The following is a 19777-nucleotide window of genomic DNA, read 5'->3' on the forward strand; positions in this document are numbered from 1 at the left end:
GAACGCTGGTCAATGCATTCCTGTGGAAAAAAGTCAGCTTCTGCATATCGCAAGCTGACAGGGATCCCGACGTAATACAGTGACTTGGGCATGTTAGATGCCCCCAGACATGCTTCCCCTCCTGTCCCAGTTGCATTCCAGGGTGTTGGCATCATTTCCTGGGGTGTCATAGTAGACTTGGTGACCCTCCTGAGTTGAATATTGGTTTCCCCCCTAAATGCGTATTTATTCCCCATAGACTATAATGGGGTTTGATGTTCAATCGAACAGTCGAGTATTGATCGTCTACTCGAATCGAACTTCGATCTTCGAACATTTAACTGTTCACTCATCTCTAAAGATGACCCATCTGCATCCATCATTTTCTCAAAACAATTGACATTCTAGCATTATTGTGAACTGAGCCTTCAATGATGTGGACACTTATGCATTTGCGTGAACAAGTTTTAATCTGTAGCAGCAGTGTATTCATACAAGTACATAGTAAGAGTAATTAACCATTGGGAGCTAGAAGAGTATACAGTTTGTCTGTGAACAGAAAACATTGTAATGTGCAAGAACATTTAACAATATTTATCAGCCTAAAGCAAGACCTTCCATGGTAAGACAGACCTGTTTGGTAAGACCTGTTTGGAGAACTTCTTCAGGTGTCAGGTTTGTCTCTCCAGTGTCAAGTAACTGATATGAAATATTCTGACTACATCTGGCGCAGTGGTCCACTCAGACATGGAAAGAGGCTGTAAGGTGGTACAGTGCATCATTTGTTAAGCCATCAGGGAGTTGAACATGACCATATGTGGAATCTGTTGACTGAAAGTGAAGCGTGGCCAGGGTGCCAATGTTGGCACCACAGCCCTGCATCAACATATGCAGTGTTGCCATAAAGTGGTCTGGAAGAACTGTGGCTCCAATGTGGTGGTCCAGCCTGCCGCAGGAACCACTGCATCACCCAGTGGCAGTCAAGGCTCCAGCACCTTAGCCAAAGGAAGCTGTATGTCCTTCCCGTCATCTGCTGGTCATGATGCTCCTCCTCCTCCTCCTGGTCAGTCATTGCGTTGACAGTCAATCACCGAAGCAATTTGGTAGAGACAACAGTATGTGTGCATTCTTCCTACAGTGCAGAAGCTGAACATGCTCCTGTCCAGGTTGCTGGTGTTCCAATTGGTGGACTCTGCACCGTTCAGAGAACTGATGGCTTGTGCCGAGTGGATTTGGAGAGTCCAAATAGTCATTTCTTTAGCAAAAAGGCAGTACCAGCCTGCACAAATATGTAGAACAAAAGGTGGGCAAGGCCTTGAACCTGTCGGTGTCTGCCAAAGTGCACAGCAGGGCCGATGTGTGGAGCTATAACTATGGTCAAGGCCAATATGTCATTTATGGCCCATTGGGTTAATTTGGGGATGGGGAAGTTAAGAGCAATATCAACTCAATGTACTGTAGCCTGAGCCTAAAGTCACTGATGAGCAGCTTTCTTCACCAGCATAGTGAAGAAATATTCATTAGCAGCTTAGACACAGAGCAGAACCTGAACCAGCAGGTGGTAGCATACTTGGAATTCACCCTGCTACTAGTCATTGAAGATCCGCTGGACTACTGGGCAGCCAAACTGGATTTGTGGCCGCAACTAGCAGAGTTTGCCCTGGAAAAGCTGTTCTTCCTGGCCAGTAGTGTGGCATCAAAGCGGGTGTTTAGTTCGGCAGGGGTCCATAGTTAGCCCAAGGAGAACTTTTCTATCCACTTAAAATGTGGAGAGACTGACCTTTTTCAAGATGAATCAGGCGTTGGTCAGCCAGGATTTCCACCCACCAATGCCTGATGGAGCAGATTAAATCATCCATACTGCCTCACCCAAACCTTGACAAGAGACCAGTTTCTTCTGGCTACCTGCCTCACTACTATTATGATGCTGCCACCTGTCTGATGCCACACAAACTGTTCATCACCAGTTTCAGGCCCTACCCTTTGGAATATCATCTTCCCCAAGGATATTTACGAAGGTGATGGCAGAATTGTTATTCTTCTTTAATCCCTTTTTTGTTTTTGACTTTGTCCCCCCCCCCCCCAAAAAAAAAAAAACCCATAACTTTTTTTTATTTCTCCTTTCTGAGCCATATGAGGTCTTATTGTTTACTTGTTTGCAGGACAAATTGTTCTTCATGATGCTACCATTATTTATTCTGTACAATGTACTGGGAAGCTGGAAATTTGTGCGATTTTCTTCTAATTTTTATGGCATTCACTGTGCAGCCAAAATTACATCTCACCTGTATTCTATGTTTCTGTACGATTCTGGGGATATCAAATTTTTGGTTTTATTTACATTTCAACCCCTTAGAAAAAAAGAAAAAACTTGGCACAGTTTTGGATTTTTTTTGTTACGTCGCCGTATTCTGACACCCATAACTTTTTTTTTTTTTTACACTTACGGGGATGTATAGGGTGTCTTTTTGCGGGGCCAGGTGTACTCCTTTAGTTATACCATTTTGGGGAATTACTATTGCGTTGATAATTATTATTATTTTTTTTAATTCAAATTTTTATCAGAGGCAAAACAGTGAAAAAAAAAAAATGGCAGTTTGGCCGGGGGTGTGGGTGGGGTGGGGGTGGGGGGGGGGTTGGAGGTTGACTTGAATTTTTAATTTAGGGTTAATATCCACAATCGGTGTGGGCATTAGCGCATTGACTTCAATGACATTTTTTTTACACGTGTAAAAATACGTGTCAAAATACATGTGTAAAATGTCATTGAAGTCGGGCCTATTCACACGGAGTAAAATGGCGTGTAATTTGGAGTGTAATTTTTACACATGTAAAAAATTTACACGTGTATTTTGGAGTATTTTTTTTACATGTGGCGTTTCAGTAGTGTTTACGGAGCGTTTTTTGGAGCGTTTACGGAAGCGTTTTTTACACGTGTAAATGCTCCAAAAAACGCTCCGTAAACGCTACTGAAACGCCACATGTAAAAAAAATACTCCAAAATACACGTGTAAATTTTTTACACGTGTAAAAATTACACTCCAAATTACACAACAGGGAATCCATTGGAACCCTTTCTACGGTAATTCAAATTACTACAGATGCACGCAGATTGGGATAGGGGGTAATTCTCTCTCAGAAAAATTTACGGAGTTATGGCTTTCGGCTCTCAACTGCTATTCCTCAAATTTCCTGGAGCATATAATCAACCAGACCATTGATTAAAAGACTCTCATGTCGGAATATTGTTTAATAACATGTCCACAGTTGTCCAACAATCCAACTGGTCACCTGGAGGCGCTGCACAGAAAGGGCCACAGCAGACTCTACCTGCTCAGGAGGCTGAGGGCCTTCGGATTCCAGGGGACACTTCTTAGGGCCTTTTTCAACTCTGTGGTTGCCTCAGCCATCTTTTTTGGTGTGGCCTGCTGGGGGAGCAGTATATCAACCAGGGACAGAAATAGACTTGACAGGCTGATCAGGAGGGCCATCTCTGTCCTGGGGAGCCCCTTGGACCCAGTACAGGTGGTGGGTGACAGAAGGATACTGTCTTTGGTGACCTCCATGCGGGAGAATAAATCCCACCCCATGTATGGGACCCTGATGGGACTTGGCAGCACTATAAGTGACCGTCTGCTTCACCCTAAGTGTGAGAAGGAGCGCTATCGCAAGTCTTTCCTTCCAACCGCGACCAGACTGTATAATCTACATCAAACCAAGCGAAGATCACTCCGCACAGAGAACTAATGATTATGACGATGACCATGAAGTCTTCCTCCTTTCTCTTCCGTTAATTAGCTGCTATGGACTCCTAGTATATCTTCTCTTCTCAGCATATGTGTGTCTACGTCTGTAATATATTACTGTGTATTATCCTATACCTGTATTACTATGCTGCTGTAACATGCTGAAATTTCCCCAATGTGGGACTATTAAAGAATTATCTTATCTTATCTATGCCCCAGGGAGGTACTCTATGGAGGTTTCATCAAGTTCTCTCAGTTGGTTATTCAAACCTTCTAGGCCAAGGTGAAAAGTTACCCATGCTATATACAATAAGGTCTGGAAGGAAATTCCTATCCTTGTGTGAAAGTATAATTCCTGATAGCAACCATCCATATATAGCAAAAGCAGATCTGGATAAGAGTCTAACACTTAATACTCTGAAGGTACAAGTGTCAGCCCTTAGTGGTTAGTTTGATTTTTCATTTGGCTAACCACCACTGGGTCAAAAGATTTTTTTTATTTTTTTTTCTGGGGCCTGCAGGCTTCTTCCAAGGAAGAAGATTCTACTTCCATAGTGGGACCTCAAAGTGGAACTTAAGGGCCTAACTCTATGCCCTTTTTAGCAAATTACTGATGCTAATATCAGGAGAGTTATTGAAATCCTAATGCCAGGAGAGTTATTGAAATCCTGGCCCTCTCTACCAGAAAACCTTTCCGAAAATCTTAGAGGATGGAATAGTATTCTATCCTGACCTTATTTATTTATTTTTTCCAAAAGTGGTTTCTAATTTTCACATGTCTTATTCCTTCCTTTTTATCATCCATCTAAGGAAAGAAGAAAATGCTCACTATATACCTTGATAAATTCAGTGGGGGTGTGGTTTTTAGGGGCTCTGCAAATGAGACCTGGCACCTGAAAACTATTCCAGCAAAATATGCTTTTCAAACATCTAGTGTTGCCCTTCTCTTTCAATGTGCTTATGGGTACCCAAACATCAGTTGACATCCACATGTAGGGTATTTCTGTAAGCGGGAGAAATTGAATAACAAATCGCAAGATGCATCTTCTCCTTTTATCCCTTGTGAATGAGTTAATCTTAGAACTAAATGAACGTATTACTGAAGGGGAAAAAAAGTCTAAATTTCAACTCCATATTGTGTTAACAAACTTCCCAAATGCTGCTTTGAATTATTTGAGAGGTGCAGTTTTGAAAATTGGGTGATTTTTTTATTTATTTTTAATTTTTTTTATTTTTTTAAATTTATAGTGGGTTTTTAATATTATAGGCCTTTTTAATCACCTTCAGAACTGAAGTGATCCATTAAAGAGGACCTTTCATCAGATTGGGCACAGGCAGTTCCATATACAGCTGGAAAGCCAACAGTGCGCTGAATTCAACACACTATCGTCTTTCCCGATCTGTACCCCGGGTAAAGCGCTATCGGCACTTTACAGTCAGAAGGGCGTTTCTGACAGTCAGTCAGGAACGTCCTTCACCATAGCAGCGCCTATTGCGCTGTAGAATGTGAGCGGGGAGGAACGCCCTTCTCCCCTCCTTCACAGGTCTGGGAGGAGATCCCTCAGGAGACCATCCACAACCTCATCAGAAGCATGCCCAGGCGTTGTAGGGGGGGTCATACAGGCACGTGTAGGCCATCTACACTACTGAGCCTCATTTCGACATGTTTTAAGGACATTACATCAAAGTTGGATCAGCCTGTAGTGTGTTTTTCCACTTTAACTTTGCGGGTAACTCCAAATCCTGGCCACCATTGGTTAATACATTTGATTTTTGTGTGATTTTGTTGTCCTCACATTCAACTTTCTACAGAACAAAGTATTCAATGAGAATATTTAATTCATTCAGATCTAGGAGGTGTTATTTGAGTTATCCCTTTTATTTTTTTGAGATAGATATATAGATATACTAGCAGGAGGACCCGGCTTCGCACGGGAATATTACATTTTTTGTTTGTGTAGTGGCCCCATAAGAATTGTCCAAGTTTGCACTGGTGTATTTTGTATGTCATTTGTGTGTGTCCATAAGCGTCACGTGATCATGTGTATCTCATTTTGGATATCAGTGAAAAACCTGTGATCAGTTGTTATGGATATCTGTAGTAAAGCTGTGTGTATGTGACCTTGTGTAACAGTGTCATCCACAGTGCCCTGCTTCTTTAAAGCTGACATACAGCAGTGAAGAAAAATGGCTGGGTTGCTATGGAAACCTGGAGTAAAACTCTGTGTGGTACTCTGTGCAGAGCCGTCTATCTAATCCTCCAGCGTATGGTACTGTGTGCTGAGGCACGTATCTAATCCTATGGCTTGTGATACTGTGTGCAGAGGCATGTATCTAATCCTCCCTGTGTGGTATTGTGTGAAGAGGCGCGTATCTAATCCTCCGGCGTGTAGAACTGTGTGCAGATGCACGAATCAAATCATCTCCCATGTAGTACTGTGTGAAAACGCACGTATATAATCCTCTGGCGTGTGATACTGTCTGAAGATGTGCGTATCTAATCCTCCATCATGTGGTATTGTGTGGAGAGGTGCGTATCTAATTCTCTGGCATTTGGTACTGTGTTCAGAGGAACGTATATTATCCTCTCCCGTGTGGTATTGTGCGCAGTGGCTTGCATCTAATCCTTCGGTTTGTGGTATTGTGTGAAGACGCATGTATCCAATCCCCTGAAGGTTGGTAATGTGTGCAGACACGCGTATCTAATCCACTGGTGTGTGGAACTGTGTGCAGATGTGCATACCTAATCCTCTGGCATGTGGTACTGTGTACATACTCATGTATCCAATCCTCCGGCATGTGAAACTGTGTGCAGACGCGCGTATCTAATACTACGGCATGTGAAACTGTGTGCAGACGTGCATTTCTAATCCTCTGGCATATGGAACTGTGTGCCGATGTGCGTATCCAATCCTCTGGCATGTGGTACTGTGTGCAGATGCGCGTATCTAATCCTCCCCCGTGTGGTACTATGTGTAAACTCGCATATCTAATACTACGGTATGTGGTACTGTGTGCAGACGTGCGTTTCTAATTCTCTGGCGTGTGGATCTGTGTGCAGACGTGCGTATCCAATCCTCTGGCATGTGGTACTGTGTGCAGATGTGCATACCTAATCCTTCCCTGTGTGGTATTGTGTGAAGAGGTGCATATCTAATCCTGTAGCGTGTGGAACTGTGTGTAGACGCACGTGTCCAATCCCACGACATGTATTGTGTGCAGATGCGTATATCTAATCCTCTGGCGTGTAGAACTGTTTGCAGACGCGCGTATCTAATCCTCCGCCGTGTGAAACTGTGTCCAGACATACGTATCTAATACTACGGCAGGTGGAACTATGTGCAGATGTGCGTATCCAATCCTCTGGCGTGTGGTACGGTGTGCAGATGCGCGTATCTAATCCTCCCCATGTGGTACTGTGTGTAGACGCGTGTATCTAATCCTCTGGCGGTAGTACTATGTGAAGACATGGGTATCTAATCCTCCAGTGTGTTGAATTGGGTGCAGATGTGTGTATCTAAACCTCCCCTGTGTAGTACTTTGTGCAGACACACGTATCTAATCCTTCAGCATGTGGAACTGTGTGCAGACGTGTACATCGAATCCTCGGTCATGTGGTACTGTGTGCAGACGCACGTATCTAATCCATCGGCATGTGGAACTGTATACAGACGCACCTATATAATCCTTCAGTGTGTGGAACTGTGTGCAGAAGCGCGTATTTAATCCTTTGCTGTGTGGGACTGTGTGCAGACGCATGTATCTAATCCTCTGGTGTGTGATACTGTGTGCTGATCTGTGTATCTAATCCTCTGATGCGTGTATCTCAGTTTGGATATCAGTGCTGGATTGTGAATGTGGAGTGATCGTGTGTATTGCAGTTGGAATATGAGTGAAAGACTTGCAGGTTTGTATTAGCTAAGGGGGGGGGGGCATTGTGTTAGAAATGCTGTATCTCAGCAACGGTACATCCGAGCGAGTTGGAGTCTCCTCTTAAACCTTACCGGATACCTGAAATCTGTACCAAATTTGGTGAAGATCGGTCCAGTCGTTTGGCCGCGCATAGACAACAGACAGACAATGATTCGTTTTTATAATATAGAGAGTTATAGATAGAGAGATAGAGATATACATATTTTTATTTTGGGAAATGTTCTCTTCAGATCTGGAAAAACGCAGTTAGACTTAAGCGTTCTAAGTATACCAAAAGTATAGCACGTCTATTGGAGGAATAGGTATAACCCATCATAATTCAATCCTACCTCCCTCCCTCATTAAGCCCTTCAAACCTAGCATGTCTTAAACCACAAACATAGATATACAAACACAAAACTGGAACAGGCCAGATGGTTATCGACACTCAACATATCCAACTGCAGGTTCAAATATAAAAAATATATACCTTTATTAACACAATGTTAAAATTATATACATCAATATAGAGAAATACACATATACTGGACAGATGCAAAACACCGTATAAAACAGTACACATAGATGAATCTTAGTGAAATAGTATTGCACATATATATATATATATATATATATATATATATATATATATATATATATAGTAAGATGAACTACACCTGATGCAACCTCCACAAACAATTTATTAAATAATCACACTACCCGAATGCAGCTAAACTACTCTCCTAGTATTGACTAAGCATGTATATAGTCATAATATCCTGATTACAGAAAGAACACTCTCCTTAATTCCACATAAAGTCAGAAAATGACCAATAATATGTATTTCCGAAGCAGGAACAGGGATAAACCCATGTATCAGGGAGGCAGAGCCGCAGGTATAATGCACGCATAATGTAAAATACAATAAGGATAGGTCTACATCAAGAGGAAATATGCCATCTTACCCATATAGAATCACTGTGATGTAAAGCAAGAACACCTAGTGTCTGTTTGTCAGCCCGACGTACGTTTCGGCACGCTAAGCCTTCTTCCCCCGGAAGAAGGCTTAGCGTGCCGAAACGTACGTCGGGCTGACAAACAGACACTAGGTGTTCTTGCTTTACATCACAGTGATTCTATATGGGTAAGATGGCATATTTCCTCTTGATGTAGACCTATCCTTATTGTATTTTACATTATGCGTGCATTATACCTGCGGCTCTGCCTCCCTGATACATGGGTTTATCCCTGTTCCTGCTTCGGAAATACATATTATTGGTCATTTTCTGACTTTATGTGGAATTAAGGAGAGTGTTCTTTCTGTAATCAGGATATTATGACTATATACATGCTTAGTCAATACTAGGAGAGTAGTTTAGCTGCATTCGGGTAGTGTGATTATTTAATAAATTGTTTGTGGAGGTTGCATCAGGTGTAGTTCATCTTACTATATATATATATATATATATATATATATATATATATATATATATATATATATATATATGCAATACTATTTCACTAAACCTGTAGTTGGATATGTTGAGTGTCGATAACCATCTGGCCTGTTCCAGTTTTGTGTTTGTTTAAGCGTTCTAAGGTCCAAATTTAAATTAAGGGATGATTTAAAGATGTCAATAAAAAGCAGATAATATTTATTAACGCATTTGGGTGGTATGACTATTTTCCTTAATAGGAAATTTGATGGAATTTGATTTATTTTTATAAATACAAAAATATTGATCAATGTTAAAAATCACTTAAGTTAGTGTCTCAAAGTAATTACCATATAAAGTGACATGTTAGTTTTAAAAAATGAGGCGTGTCCTTTTAAGGTACTTTTTGGCTGCGTCCCTAAGGGGTTAGCAGTGGAGCAAGTGTCCATTTATAGTATGATTTGATTAACTACAAAAAATACTATACTTAAAACACTTTAATTATATATCCCAGTGGTTCTTAACCTTGTTTGAGGTACTGAACCCACCAGTTTCATATGCACATTCACCGAACCCTTCTTTAGTGACAAATCAAATATGATTTATTTCCAAATTCAAGACATGGGTATATGGGGTTTTTTTTTTTTTTTTTTTTTTACTGGTACACAAAATGAACCGTGCATATGGCCTAGGGTTCGATCGACTCATAAAATATCAACATTATAATGTTCATTGTGTGTATTTTTTCTTTTATGTATTTAATAAATTATTGCAAAGTCATCACTTTCTTGCATTTCCTTTATTTTAGCTCCACTGCTGTGGCCTTAAAAACTACACTGACTGGGAAACAACCTGGTGGTACAAAAATTCTGGTAATTACACTGTACCAAAGAGCTGCTGTAATGTAGCTTATTCAGTTTGCTTCGGAAACATTGCCAACTCCAATGAACTATATTTAGAGGTAACCAATTTATTTACATTGTTTTATAGAAATGTTTTTGGTTAATGTTGTTGCATTTCATTTTAATTAGGCTATCTCCGCTCCTGGGATATGAGAAATAATTACAGGTCAGGCTGTAGCCTAAAAGACAACTCAGACATGGGTTCTGAATTTTGTGCCATCTATCAAAGGTTATACAACCTTAGACCTCCTGAGTCCCCTCTTGAGCTACAAGATTGCACTACTAAAATCCAGAATTTCCTGCAATTTGTCTCTCAACCCAACAGCAGGTTGCTCTTACAACCCCCTTTCCTCTAACGGAATTGCAGGCAGCACTTGCTGACACCCCACTGGGGAACGCTCCTTGCTCCGATTGACCTCCCAGCTTTTTACTAAATACAACTCAGCTCTATCCTTCTCCCCCATTTTCTTCAGGTCTGTAACATGTCTATTGCTTCCCCCATCCCCAGGCCCTAAAGAAGGCAAGGCCCTGACCCAATGCGGTAACTACCATCCCCTACTAAACATAGATGTTGAACTATATTCTAAATTAGTGGCTAATAGATTCAAATCCTTACTTCCCTCCCTGATCCACCCAGAACAGGAACTTTATGACAATGACATTATATCTGTTAGGCAGTGTTAGGGAACCCTGGAACGGGGACACAAGAGACAGTGAGCCCTAAGCTTATGCCCTCAACTGTCCCTTCCAATTGTCAGGCCCTATTCTACATAATAGGCGGCAACCACGAAGACGTTCCCTCCATGAATATGTGACACACAAAACGCAGACAAGACGAACAACAACAATGGGAAGTCAACTTAGCCAAGGGTCAGTAACAGTCGGGCAATGCAGTACCAAATCGGAGTCAAAAAAGAGAAGTCAGTGAGGAAAGCCAAAGGTCAAGGATAATAGAGTAATCAAAACAGAGACAGTAAAGGGCAAGTATGCTCACGGCAATAGCAAGCACTGGTGTGACTGGGAGCCAAGGCTAAATAGGGAGGAAGAACCCGCCCATGGAGTTGACAGGAAGGCAGGCCGTCAATCACAGGGCAAAGTCAGATTAAGCATTAGAGGCTCAGAGCAAACTGAAGGTGAAGGAGATGGGTGTGGTGGAAAATCAATTACTAAAGAAAAGGCATAGGGCAGTGTTCAGACAATGCAAGGAGAAACCAACGGAATAAATTACAACCGAACACATCTCCTGCGCCGCAGCGTGCGGCTGGATGATGACGCCAGCGCCCGGATGGGCAAAGATGTTACAATATCGTTTTGGTCTGCCATCCATGTTTGTTCAGAATATTATGGCTCTGTACTCTAGTCCTAGCGCCAAGATTTGGGGTAATGGATGCCTCTTCCCCCTCATTTAGTATTAAAAATGGCACTAGGCAGGGCCGCCCACTATCTCTCTTACATGTTTTAATGACCATCGAAAAGTTAATACAGAATATACGACAGGACCCGTTGCTTAAGGGTTTGGTGAGTGGAGGGGTATGTCATAGTACAGCAGCATTTGCAGACGACGTTCTAATAATCCTTACCAATACATCAGTTACTCTACCACATATTGCCACAACCCTTATGGCCTTTGGTACCCTCTCGAATTTCTAAATACCACAAAATCCAAGGCCTTATGTGTTTTTTGTCCCCCATTGCTTAAATCTGAGCTACAGGCTACTTCCCCATTTCCATTGCGCCATGACTCTATTAAGTACTTAGGATTAAATTTAACAACCTTGCCCAAACGCTGATATGACTCTAACTATGCCCCTCTGCTTTTCCCCTTAAAATTTCTACTAGAATCTTGGCATGTACCATATATTTCATGGATGGGTAGAACAAATTTACTGAAAATGGTGGTACTGCCCAAAATGTTATACCTATTTCAAACCCTCCGTATCCCTCTTCCCCTAGCTTTCTTCTCTATACGCAAACTGTTTTCAAAGTTTGTCTGCCGTAACTCACGCCCTAGAGTGGTGTTATGCACTCTTACAAGACCTAGGAAGTTGGGTGGTATGGGACTACCAGATATCAAAACATATTCTCATGCAGCACATGTGAGGACCCTAGACTGGTTCCACAGTGAGAATCTGAAGCTGCATGTGCCAGTGCCTCCTTACAGCAATATTATGGCTCCACCACCACACAACTAAGCGAGTACTCGCCCCTAATGTATTAACATCAGCGGCATCCTTAATCCTATCGGAATCAAAGTTTTTGGACTCAGCCGCCCAACATGCTTTGGCACAACTGGGGCAATCTTATGACTCCTTACTAAATGATGAGGCTTTCCTTTCTTACTCTGAGTTCACACAACACCCCCTCTACTTTCAGACTAATTTTATTAAACCTATCAATCTATTAAGGCACTATACCTAGGAGCGCCAAGGCAGGAATCTCACACTCGCACTAGCACTATTTCATGGCTAGAGCACCTACTCTGGAAGCAAAGTACGCCAAGACCTCTCTCTATTCTTTATGCTAACCTTCTGCATGAAATGGGCATGGAGCTTCCCTCATATATGCAAAAATGGGAGGTAGAACTTTAACTGTTCCTCACTCTCAAAAAAAGATCCTCTGTCCTCAAACGCTCCATGGGCCCGTCTAGATGTGTACGCTTGCAGGAGTCGAGCTTTAAATTGGTCACTAGGTGGTATAAAATGCCCTTGTAATCCATAAGTTCTATCCTGAGGCTTCCTCCTTGTGTTGGCACTGCCAAAAGGCCCCAGGCTCCTATTTGCATATTTGATGGGAATGCGAAAAGATATCCTCCTACTGGTCACTCATTCAGCGGGTTCTGAACCAGGTTTGTGGACTCTCCGAACCTCTGACCCCTGGCTGGCATCTCTCAGGTAGCCCATATGGAGGAACTCTCCCACTTTGAACTTTGTACTCTCCAGAAGTTCAGCTCTATGTGGACCCAACCTGGATACACTTGTGGTTAATTAGGATATTTTTCTTTTTCTTTTTGAGACCCTTTGACTCTTACCCCGAGCACTCATTGTCTTTCCCTTTCCCTTCCCATTCCCATGTTCCATTTCCCGTTGTCTTTCATTGCTCGATCTGCAGTTATTTACAAGCCCTTTTGAATGTTTTATCTGTGTTTGCAACGATATATATGTTTGTTGTTGTCATATTTAAAAATGCAATATGTTTAAAAAAAAAATAGGATATAAAAGATTTAATCTGAAAAATCTTTTTGGCATATGGACATTTAAAATTTTACAGCTTTTACCCAAGTGGCACTGTGTATTTTCAGGTGTGAAGTATGGCAGACAAATCCTTATAAATATAAAGCTTACTAAAGTACTAAACTCTCCTAAAAAGCCAGAATTTGTTTTAAGGGGTTTTCCAACATTTAAATTCCTTTTATATGTACTACAATTAATTAGTATGTTTTTGTACCGTGTTAGCCAGTGGGTATAAAATATAAAAAAAAACAAACAAACTTGAGCCTTCAGTAGTTGATACCTTTTTTGATGGCTAACTAATAATGATAACGCTAGGTTCACACCTGCGTTCAGCTGTCCGTTCTGTGGTTTCCGTCTTCTGCATGCCAGAAGATGGAAACCACAGACCGGGTCCGGCCGTGAGCGGCGGTGAGCATTTTATGCTCTCCGCGGCGAAACAGGTTTTTTTAAAATCCGGACAGAGTACTGCATGTCCGACTCTGTGTCCGGATTATAAAACCAAGTTTCGCGGCGGAGAGCATAAAAAGCTCACCGCCGCTCACGGCCGGACATCTTTCTCACCCATTCAAATGAATGGGTCAGAGAGACTCCTGCAGGTTTCCGTATCCTGCTCTGTTTTATGCAGGAAATGGAAACCTGAAGTATGGAGTGCCGGGCGCAAATGTGAACGAGCCCTGACAGATTACAAGCTTTCGGGATAACTCTGATCCCATACTATACCTGAGGAAGGGATCAGTTATCCCGAAAGTCATCAACTACTGAAGACTCAAGTTTTTGTTTTTTTATATATACAATTAGTTGCTAATGTACTGTGTATATCAGGTACTGGACATATTTTCTATATGCAGGTTGGATGTTGTTGAATATTTATTATTATTATTATTTATTATTATTATTATTATTATTTTTATTTTTTATTATTATTATTATTACTATTATTATTATTATAACATCTGCTCCAGTCTGTAAAACTAAAGCTTGGGAGAGAGTCCCTCTTATGGCAGTTCAATACTTAACCCAAAAACATGGCAGTTGTACTACAAAAGGTAAATGTCCTTAAAGGGGCTCTATCAGCAAAATCATGCTGATAGAGCCCCACATATGCGTGAATAGCCTTTAAAAAGGCTATTCAGGCACCGTAAATGTTATATTAAACTACCCCCCCCCCATTTTAAAATAAAACCCTAAAACAGAATGTGATCTACTTACCCATCGTGCATGGTGGGCGGGCATTCAGGGTCCGCCGTCTTCTTCAGCCTCGCCTCCTCTTCCTGCGATGTCCTCGGGTCCCGTCTTACTCGTGAACTGACATTGATGAAAAAAAATGGCGTGAGCGCATGCGCAGTAGCTGTAGTAGAAGCAGCATGCTACTGCACATGCGCCCACGCCATTTTTTTTTTATCAATGTCAGTTCACGAGTAAGACTGGACGTGAGGACATCGCAGGAAGAGGAGGCATGGCTGAAGAAGACGGCGGACCTCTCACCTCTGCCAGGTCAGTCCTCTCTGTGCCAAGCTGATGAGATGCAAGAACATCGAAACAGCTGTCTTTGGCTGAGGGACTACCTGGTACAATCCCAACATCATTGCAAACAAAGGCCTCTGAGAAGGTCAGCATGATGTTAAAGGGAGCGCTCTCTATTGGATTGCTTGACTGAGGCTCTGTCTTCCTAATTACATCATGGTAGATAGACTTGCACTTTCTCAGTCAGCGCCCTCTATTGGTGTGCATGCCTGAGGCACTGGCTTACTAATTACATAATGGAAGTCAGATTTGCATATTCTTCCCATGTTCCTTTGCACAGTGGAGCGCTCATGGCTTAATAAGACTCCACACACCTAATTGGTGATCTCTCCCTATGGAGTGATGATATCCCCTCAATCTCTGTGGTGTCTCTGTTTGAAGGCTGGACTCTTTGGCTGGTCAGCCTTTTGTTTACAGCTGTTCTGTACATCTCTCTTTTTTGCTGATAAAACTGCTTTGCAGGATTACCAGCGTTCCTCTTTTCCCTGCGTCCTGGCTTAATAGTATCACCTGAGGCAAACAGCTGAGGGCTGATCTTGCTGATGTGTCAGCTCTGCTGGACTACCAGCTTCTGGTAGAGCAGATTCTATACTCTTCTAATGTCTGTGATGCTTCAGTTGAAGCGGCTCGCCGGTCTGCCAAGACTGCTGCTGATGTTGTGGCTATATGTCACACGGTTGTTCCGTTCCTGGAACGTTGAGCCTGCTTCTAAGATGATTGGGGTTGCTCTACCCCCCTTTTTTTTTTTCTCATGTGAGTAGTGCTGTCCCTTTGAAAGGGCTTGGAGTAGTGACTGGGGTTTGAAGTTTCCTGCTTTCTCAGAGATGTTCAGAGCGTTAGCTCTTCTTCCCTCTTGGATTCGTACCAAGAAGCCCCCAGCAAGACTAGTCCTGCTGGGCATCCCCGCTCTAGCCTCCAGCAAGCGGCCTCTCTTCTCGAGGCAGTCTCCATGCTTCAGCAGAGGGGGTGATTGTGCCCATGTCTGCTTCTCAACATTTCCAGGGGTTCTATGCCAGCCTGTTTACTGTTCCAAAGAAAGGACAATTCTCTCTGTTCCATTCTGGACCTGGAGTCTCAACAGGTTTTGTTCAAGTTCGAATCTTTTTGCATGGAGTCTCTGCTATTCGTGGTTGCTTTTATGGAACTGGGTGAATTCCTATTGTCCATCATTATCCGGCACACTTACTCCACATTCCTCTTGTGCTTTGTGCTGGCCCTTCAGCGGTTTTCTGTTTTTTGCGGTAGGGTCACAGCTTTCAATTTGTCATGCTCCACTTGGGCACATTGGGTTGGCCTTCTACCCCTGGGTTTTCGTTAGGGTGCTGGCCTCTCTCATGGCTATTCTCCACTCAGTGGCGGATCCAGGGTTTGCGGGGCCCTGGGCAATTGACTTTGGCGGGGCCCTACTTACTGGGGGTCTCGCACTTCTAACCTGTACTTCCCAACTGTTGAAGACTAGAAAGAGGGAACAAAACGTGCAGCGCGCACAGCGCGCCGCAGCAAATTAGGCCCCGCCCACTTTTATGTTGACTCCACCCATTCTCATTCAATTTTCATGTGATTCCACACAGTATAATCCTCCAACAGTCACCCGTAAATTATATCTCCCCCCCCCATTTTCATATACACCCTTCATCTACCCCTAGTTTCATGTCCCCCCCCCCCCTCTATCTCTGTCCCCAGTTTCATGCCTTTCTCCCCCTTTATCTGCCCACAGTTTCATTTCCCTCCCCCCGTCTCTGCCCCAGTGTCATGCCGTTCTCCCCCCTTCATCTGCCCCAATGTCATGCCATCCCCCCCTTCATCTGCCCTAGTGTCATGCCGTTCTCCCCCTCCATCTGCCCCAGTGTCATGCTGTTCTCCCCCCCTTCATCTGCCCCAGTGTCATGCCATTCTCCCCCCCTCCATCTGCCCCAATGTCATGCCATCCCCCCCTTCATCTGCCCTAGTGTCATGCTGTTCTCCCCCCCTTCATCTGCCCCAGTGTCATGCTGTTCTCCCCCCCTTCATCTGCCCCAGTGTCATGCTGTTCTCTCCCCCTCCATCTGCCCCAGTGTCATGCCGTTCTGCCCCAGTGCCATGCCGTTCTCCCTCCTCCATCTGCCCCAGTGCCATGCCGTTCTCCCTCCTCCATCTGCCCCATTGCCATGCCGTTCTCCCTCCTCCATCTGCCCCAGTGCCATGCCGTTCTCCCCCTCCATCTGCCCCAGTGTCATGCCGTTCTCCCCCCTTCATCTGCCCCAGTGTCATGCCGTTCTTCCCCCTCCATCTGCCCCATTGCCATGCCGTTCTCCCTCCTCCATCTGCCCCAGTGCCATGCCGTTCTCCCTCCTCCATCTGCCCCAGTGCCATGCCGTTCTCCCCCTCCATCTGCCCCAGTGTCATGCCGTTCTCCCCCTCCATCTGCCCCAGTGTCATGCCGTTCTCCCTCTTCCATCTGCCCCATTGCCATGCCGTTCTCCCTCCTCCATCTGCCCCATTGCCATGCCGTTCTCCCTCCTCCATCTGCCCCATTGCCATGCCGTTCTCCCTCCTCCATCTGCCCCATTGCCATGCCGTTCTCCCTCCTCCATCTGCCCCAGTGTCATGCCGTTCACACACACACTCACCATTCCTCGTTCCCTCGCAGCTCTCTCCTTCAGACACATATTGTAGCCGCGATGTGATGACGTCATTACATCGCGGCTACAAATGCCGGAGGCCGGAGCTCAGCGTTAAAGCCGGAGCTGAGTTGTGACAGCTCCGGCTTTAAACGCCTATGTATTTCATCTCATCGGCGTCCTACTGCCGATGAGATGAAATACATAGGCGTTTAAAGCAGGAGCTGTGAGCTCAGCTCCTGCTTTAACGCTGAGCTCTGTTGGAGTCGGGACATGCCGACCGGGACCATTTTGTTAGGTCCCGGCCGCGCCGCGGGGCCCCGCTGAGCGCGGGGCCCCGGGCGGTTACCCGGCTCGCCCGGCCCTGGATCCGCCCCTGTCTCCACTCCAGAGGTTTGGCTGTTGGCCCATACCTGGAAGATCTTCTGGTTAAGGCTCCCTCCAGGATGGACCATCTCTCCAAGTTACAGATCACTCTGGATCTTCTTTGGTGGTACAGCTGGCTCTTCTACGTTCTACGTGTTTTTTTAGTGCATGGAGGTTTCTGGATATGTTTTTGGATACTTGTCTGGGCAAGATTCTTCCTCCAAAAACCAAGGTTTGAACTCTTCAGTCCAGTTCCAATTGCTGTCTTTCAGCTGGTAATCTTTGCACGTTGAGGCCAGTGCCAGTCCAGCCTGGATCGCTTAACTCCTCAAGTTCATCTCGAACTTCATGGATGGCGCTCCTCCCTGGGGGTTTTTTCTGGGGAAGTCTTGTCTTCAATCCATCGCACTTGGTAGTCTTATGTCCGCTGGTGCGCAACTGTAGATTGTCTTTTTCCTTTTCTTTGCCCAGAATCCTGGAGTCATTCAGTCTGTGGTGGATCAGGGTCTTGGCCTCTCCCTGAAAAGTCTGATATCTGCGCTTCCTTTCTTTTCCAGTAGGCCCTGGTTTTTCTTGCTCAAGCAAAGACCCTTTTTTCCAGGGTATGGCTCAGTGTCCCTCCTTCCAGTTGATCCTTGATAACTTTACCTTGTTTTTAGGTACTTCAGGCCCCTCCCTTGAGCCTCTAGAGCAAAGCTCACTCCGTTTTCTTCTTGGTAGATGGTTTTTTACTTGTTGCAATCACTTCTATTTGTAGAGTTCTGAGCTGGCAGCTTGCGTGCCAGTATCCCTTCTTGGTTCTTCACAGAACAGGGTTGTTCTTTGTCCTCCACTATCTTTTCTCTCTAAGGTGGAATCTTCTATTCTCATTGTTTTGCCATCTTTTTGTCCAGAGCCTAAGGATCCTCGTGAGCACCATCCATTGCCTGGATGTTGTTCTGGGCGGCCAGGTTTTTTTCTAGCCCTAACGATACCTTTTTCAGCGCAGTGATGCTCTTTTTTTGATCTTCCAGAGAGCTCTAGGAAGGGCTTGCTGCTTCTAGGGTGTCCATCTCTAGATGGATTCGGTTTGCCATTAGGAAACCTTACGGCTAAAATGTTGTGATTCGCCCTTACGTGTAGCGGCTCACGCTACCAGGGCTGTCGGTTCCTCCGGGGCTGTTCGGCATCAGCCTTCTGTTTTGCTGGTCTGCAAAGCTGTTTCCTTGGCTTCGGTACACATTTTCTCTAAATTTTACCAGATCTTTTCTGTGTCTTCTGCCAATGCCAGTTGGTGGGAGGGTTCTGGAAGCGGCAATGCGCCGATTTGTTCACAGGACTGTCTGTTTTTCCCTCCCTCGTGGACTGCTGTTGGACGTCCCAAGGTGCTTTGTACCCCAGTGAAATATTGCGAGAAAAAGGGATTTTTGTGTACTTGCCTGTAAAATCCTTTTCTCGTTGTTTCACTGGGGGGGACAGGTCCCACCCATTGTTGTTTTGTGTGCGGGGTTTTATTTCTTCACAAATTTAGGTTTGTTTGTGGTTGTTGGTTCCATGTTTGTTTTTTCTTGTTTTTGGTACAAAACTGCCTGAGTGCACAGTCAGTGAGAGGGTATAGCCTGTGTGGGTGGAGCCAACTGCCTTCATTTCCCTAGTGTCCGCCTCCTAGTGACCAGGTCTATGCCTAAGGTGCTGTGTCCCCCAGTGAAACAATGAGAAAAGGATTTTACAGGTGAGTACACCAAAATCCCTTTTTTTCAAGCATCTGATGCTTATTCACACTTGCCTGTTATAAGTAAAGATGTGGGCAATATAAAAATCACATCTGAAAATGGATAAGAGGAGAAGTTGACTCCAGACACTCAATGTAAAAATTGAGTGTGCCACACTAAGCATGGAGAGTAGAAGAGAACTGAGGACTTGAGAACCAAAATTATGGAAAAAATATCAACAATCTCCAGGTTACAAGTCCTTCTCCATAGATCTTGATGTTCCTTTGTCCACGGTGCACAAGATAATGAAGAAGTTTACAAACCATGGCATTGTAACTAATCTCACTAGACGTGGACAACAGAGAAAAATTGATGATAGGCAACGCAGGAT

General features: G+C 44.1%; 1 protein-coding gene across 1 annotated transcript in view; it reads left to right on the forward strand.

Annotated features, from left to right (window-relative positions):
• The window catches only part of LOC142189624 (tetraspanin-3-like), a 46447-nt gene that overhangs the window by 13698 nt on the left and 12972 nt on the right, over window positions 1–19777 (forward strand). The window contains exon 5 of the mRNA XM_075262229.1: window positions 9882–10034. Within this exon, the coding sequence (XP_075118330.1) occupies window positions 9882–10034 (153 nt within the window). The remainder of the gene's footprint in view (window positions 1–9881; window positions 10035–19777) is intronic.

Source organism: Leptodactylus fuscus, chromosome 1, assembly GCF_031893055.1.
Source record: "Leptodactylus fuscus isolate aLepFus1 chromosome 1, aLepFus1.hap2, whole genome shotgun sequence".
Classification (NCBI taxonomy): Eukaryota; Metazoa; Chordata; class Amphibia; order Anura; family Leptodactylidae; genus Leptodactylus; species Leptodactylus fuscus.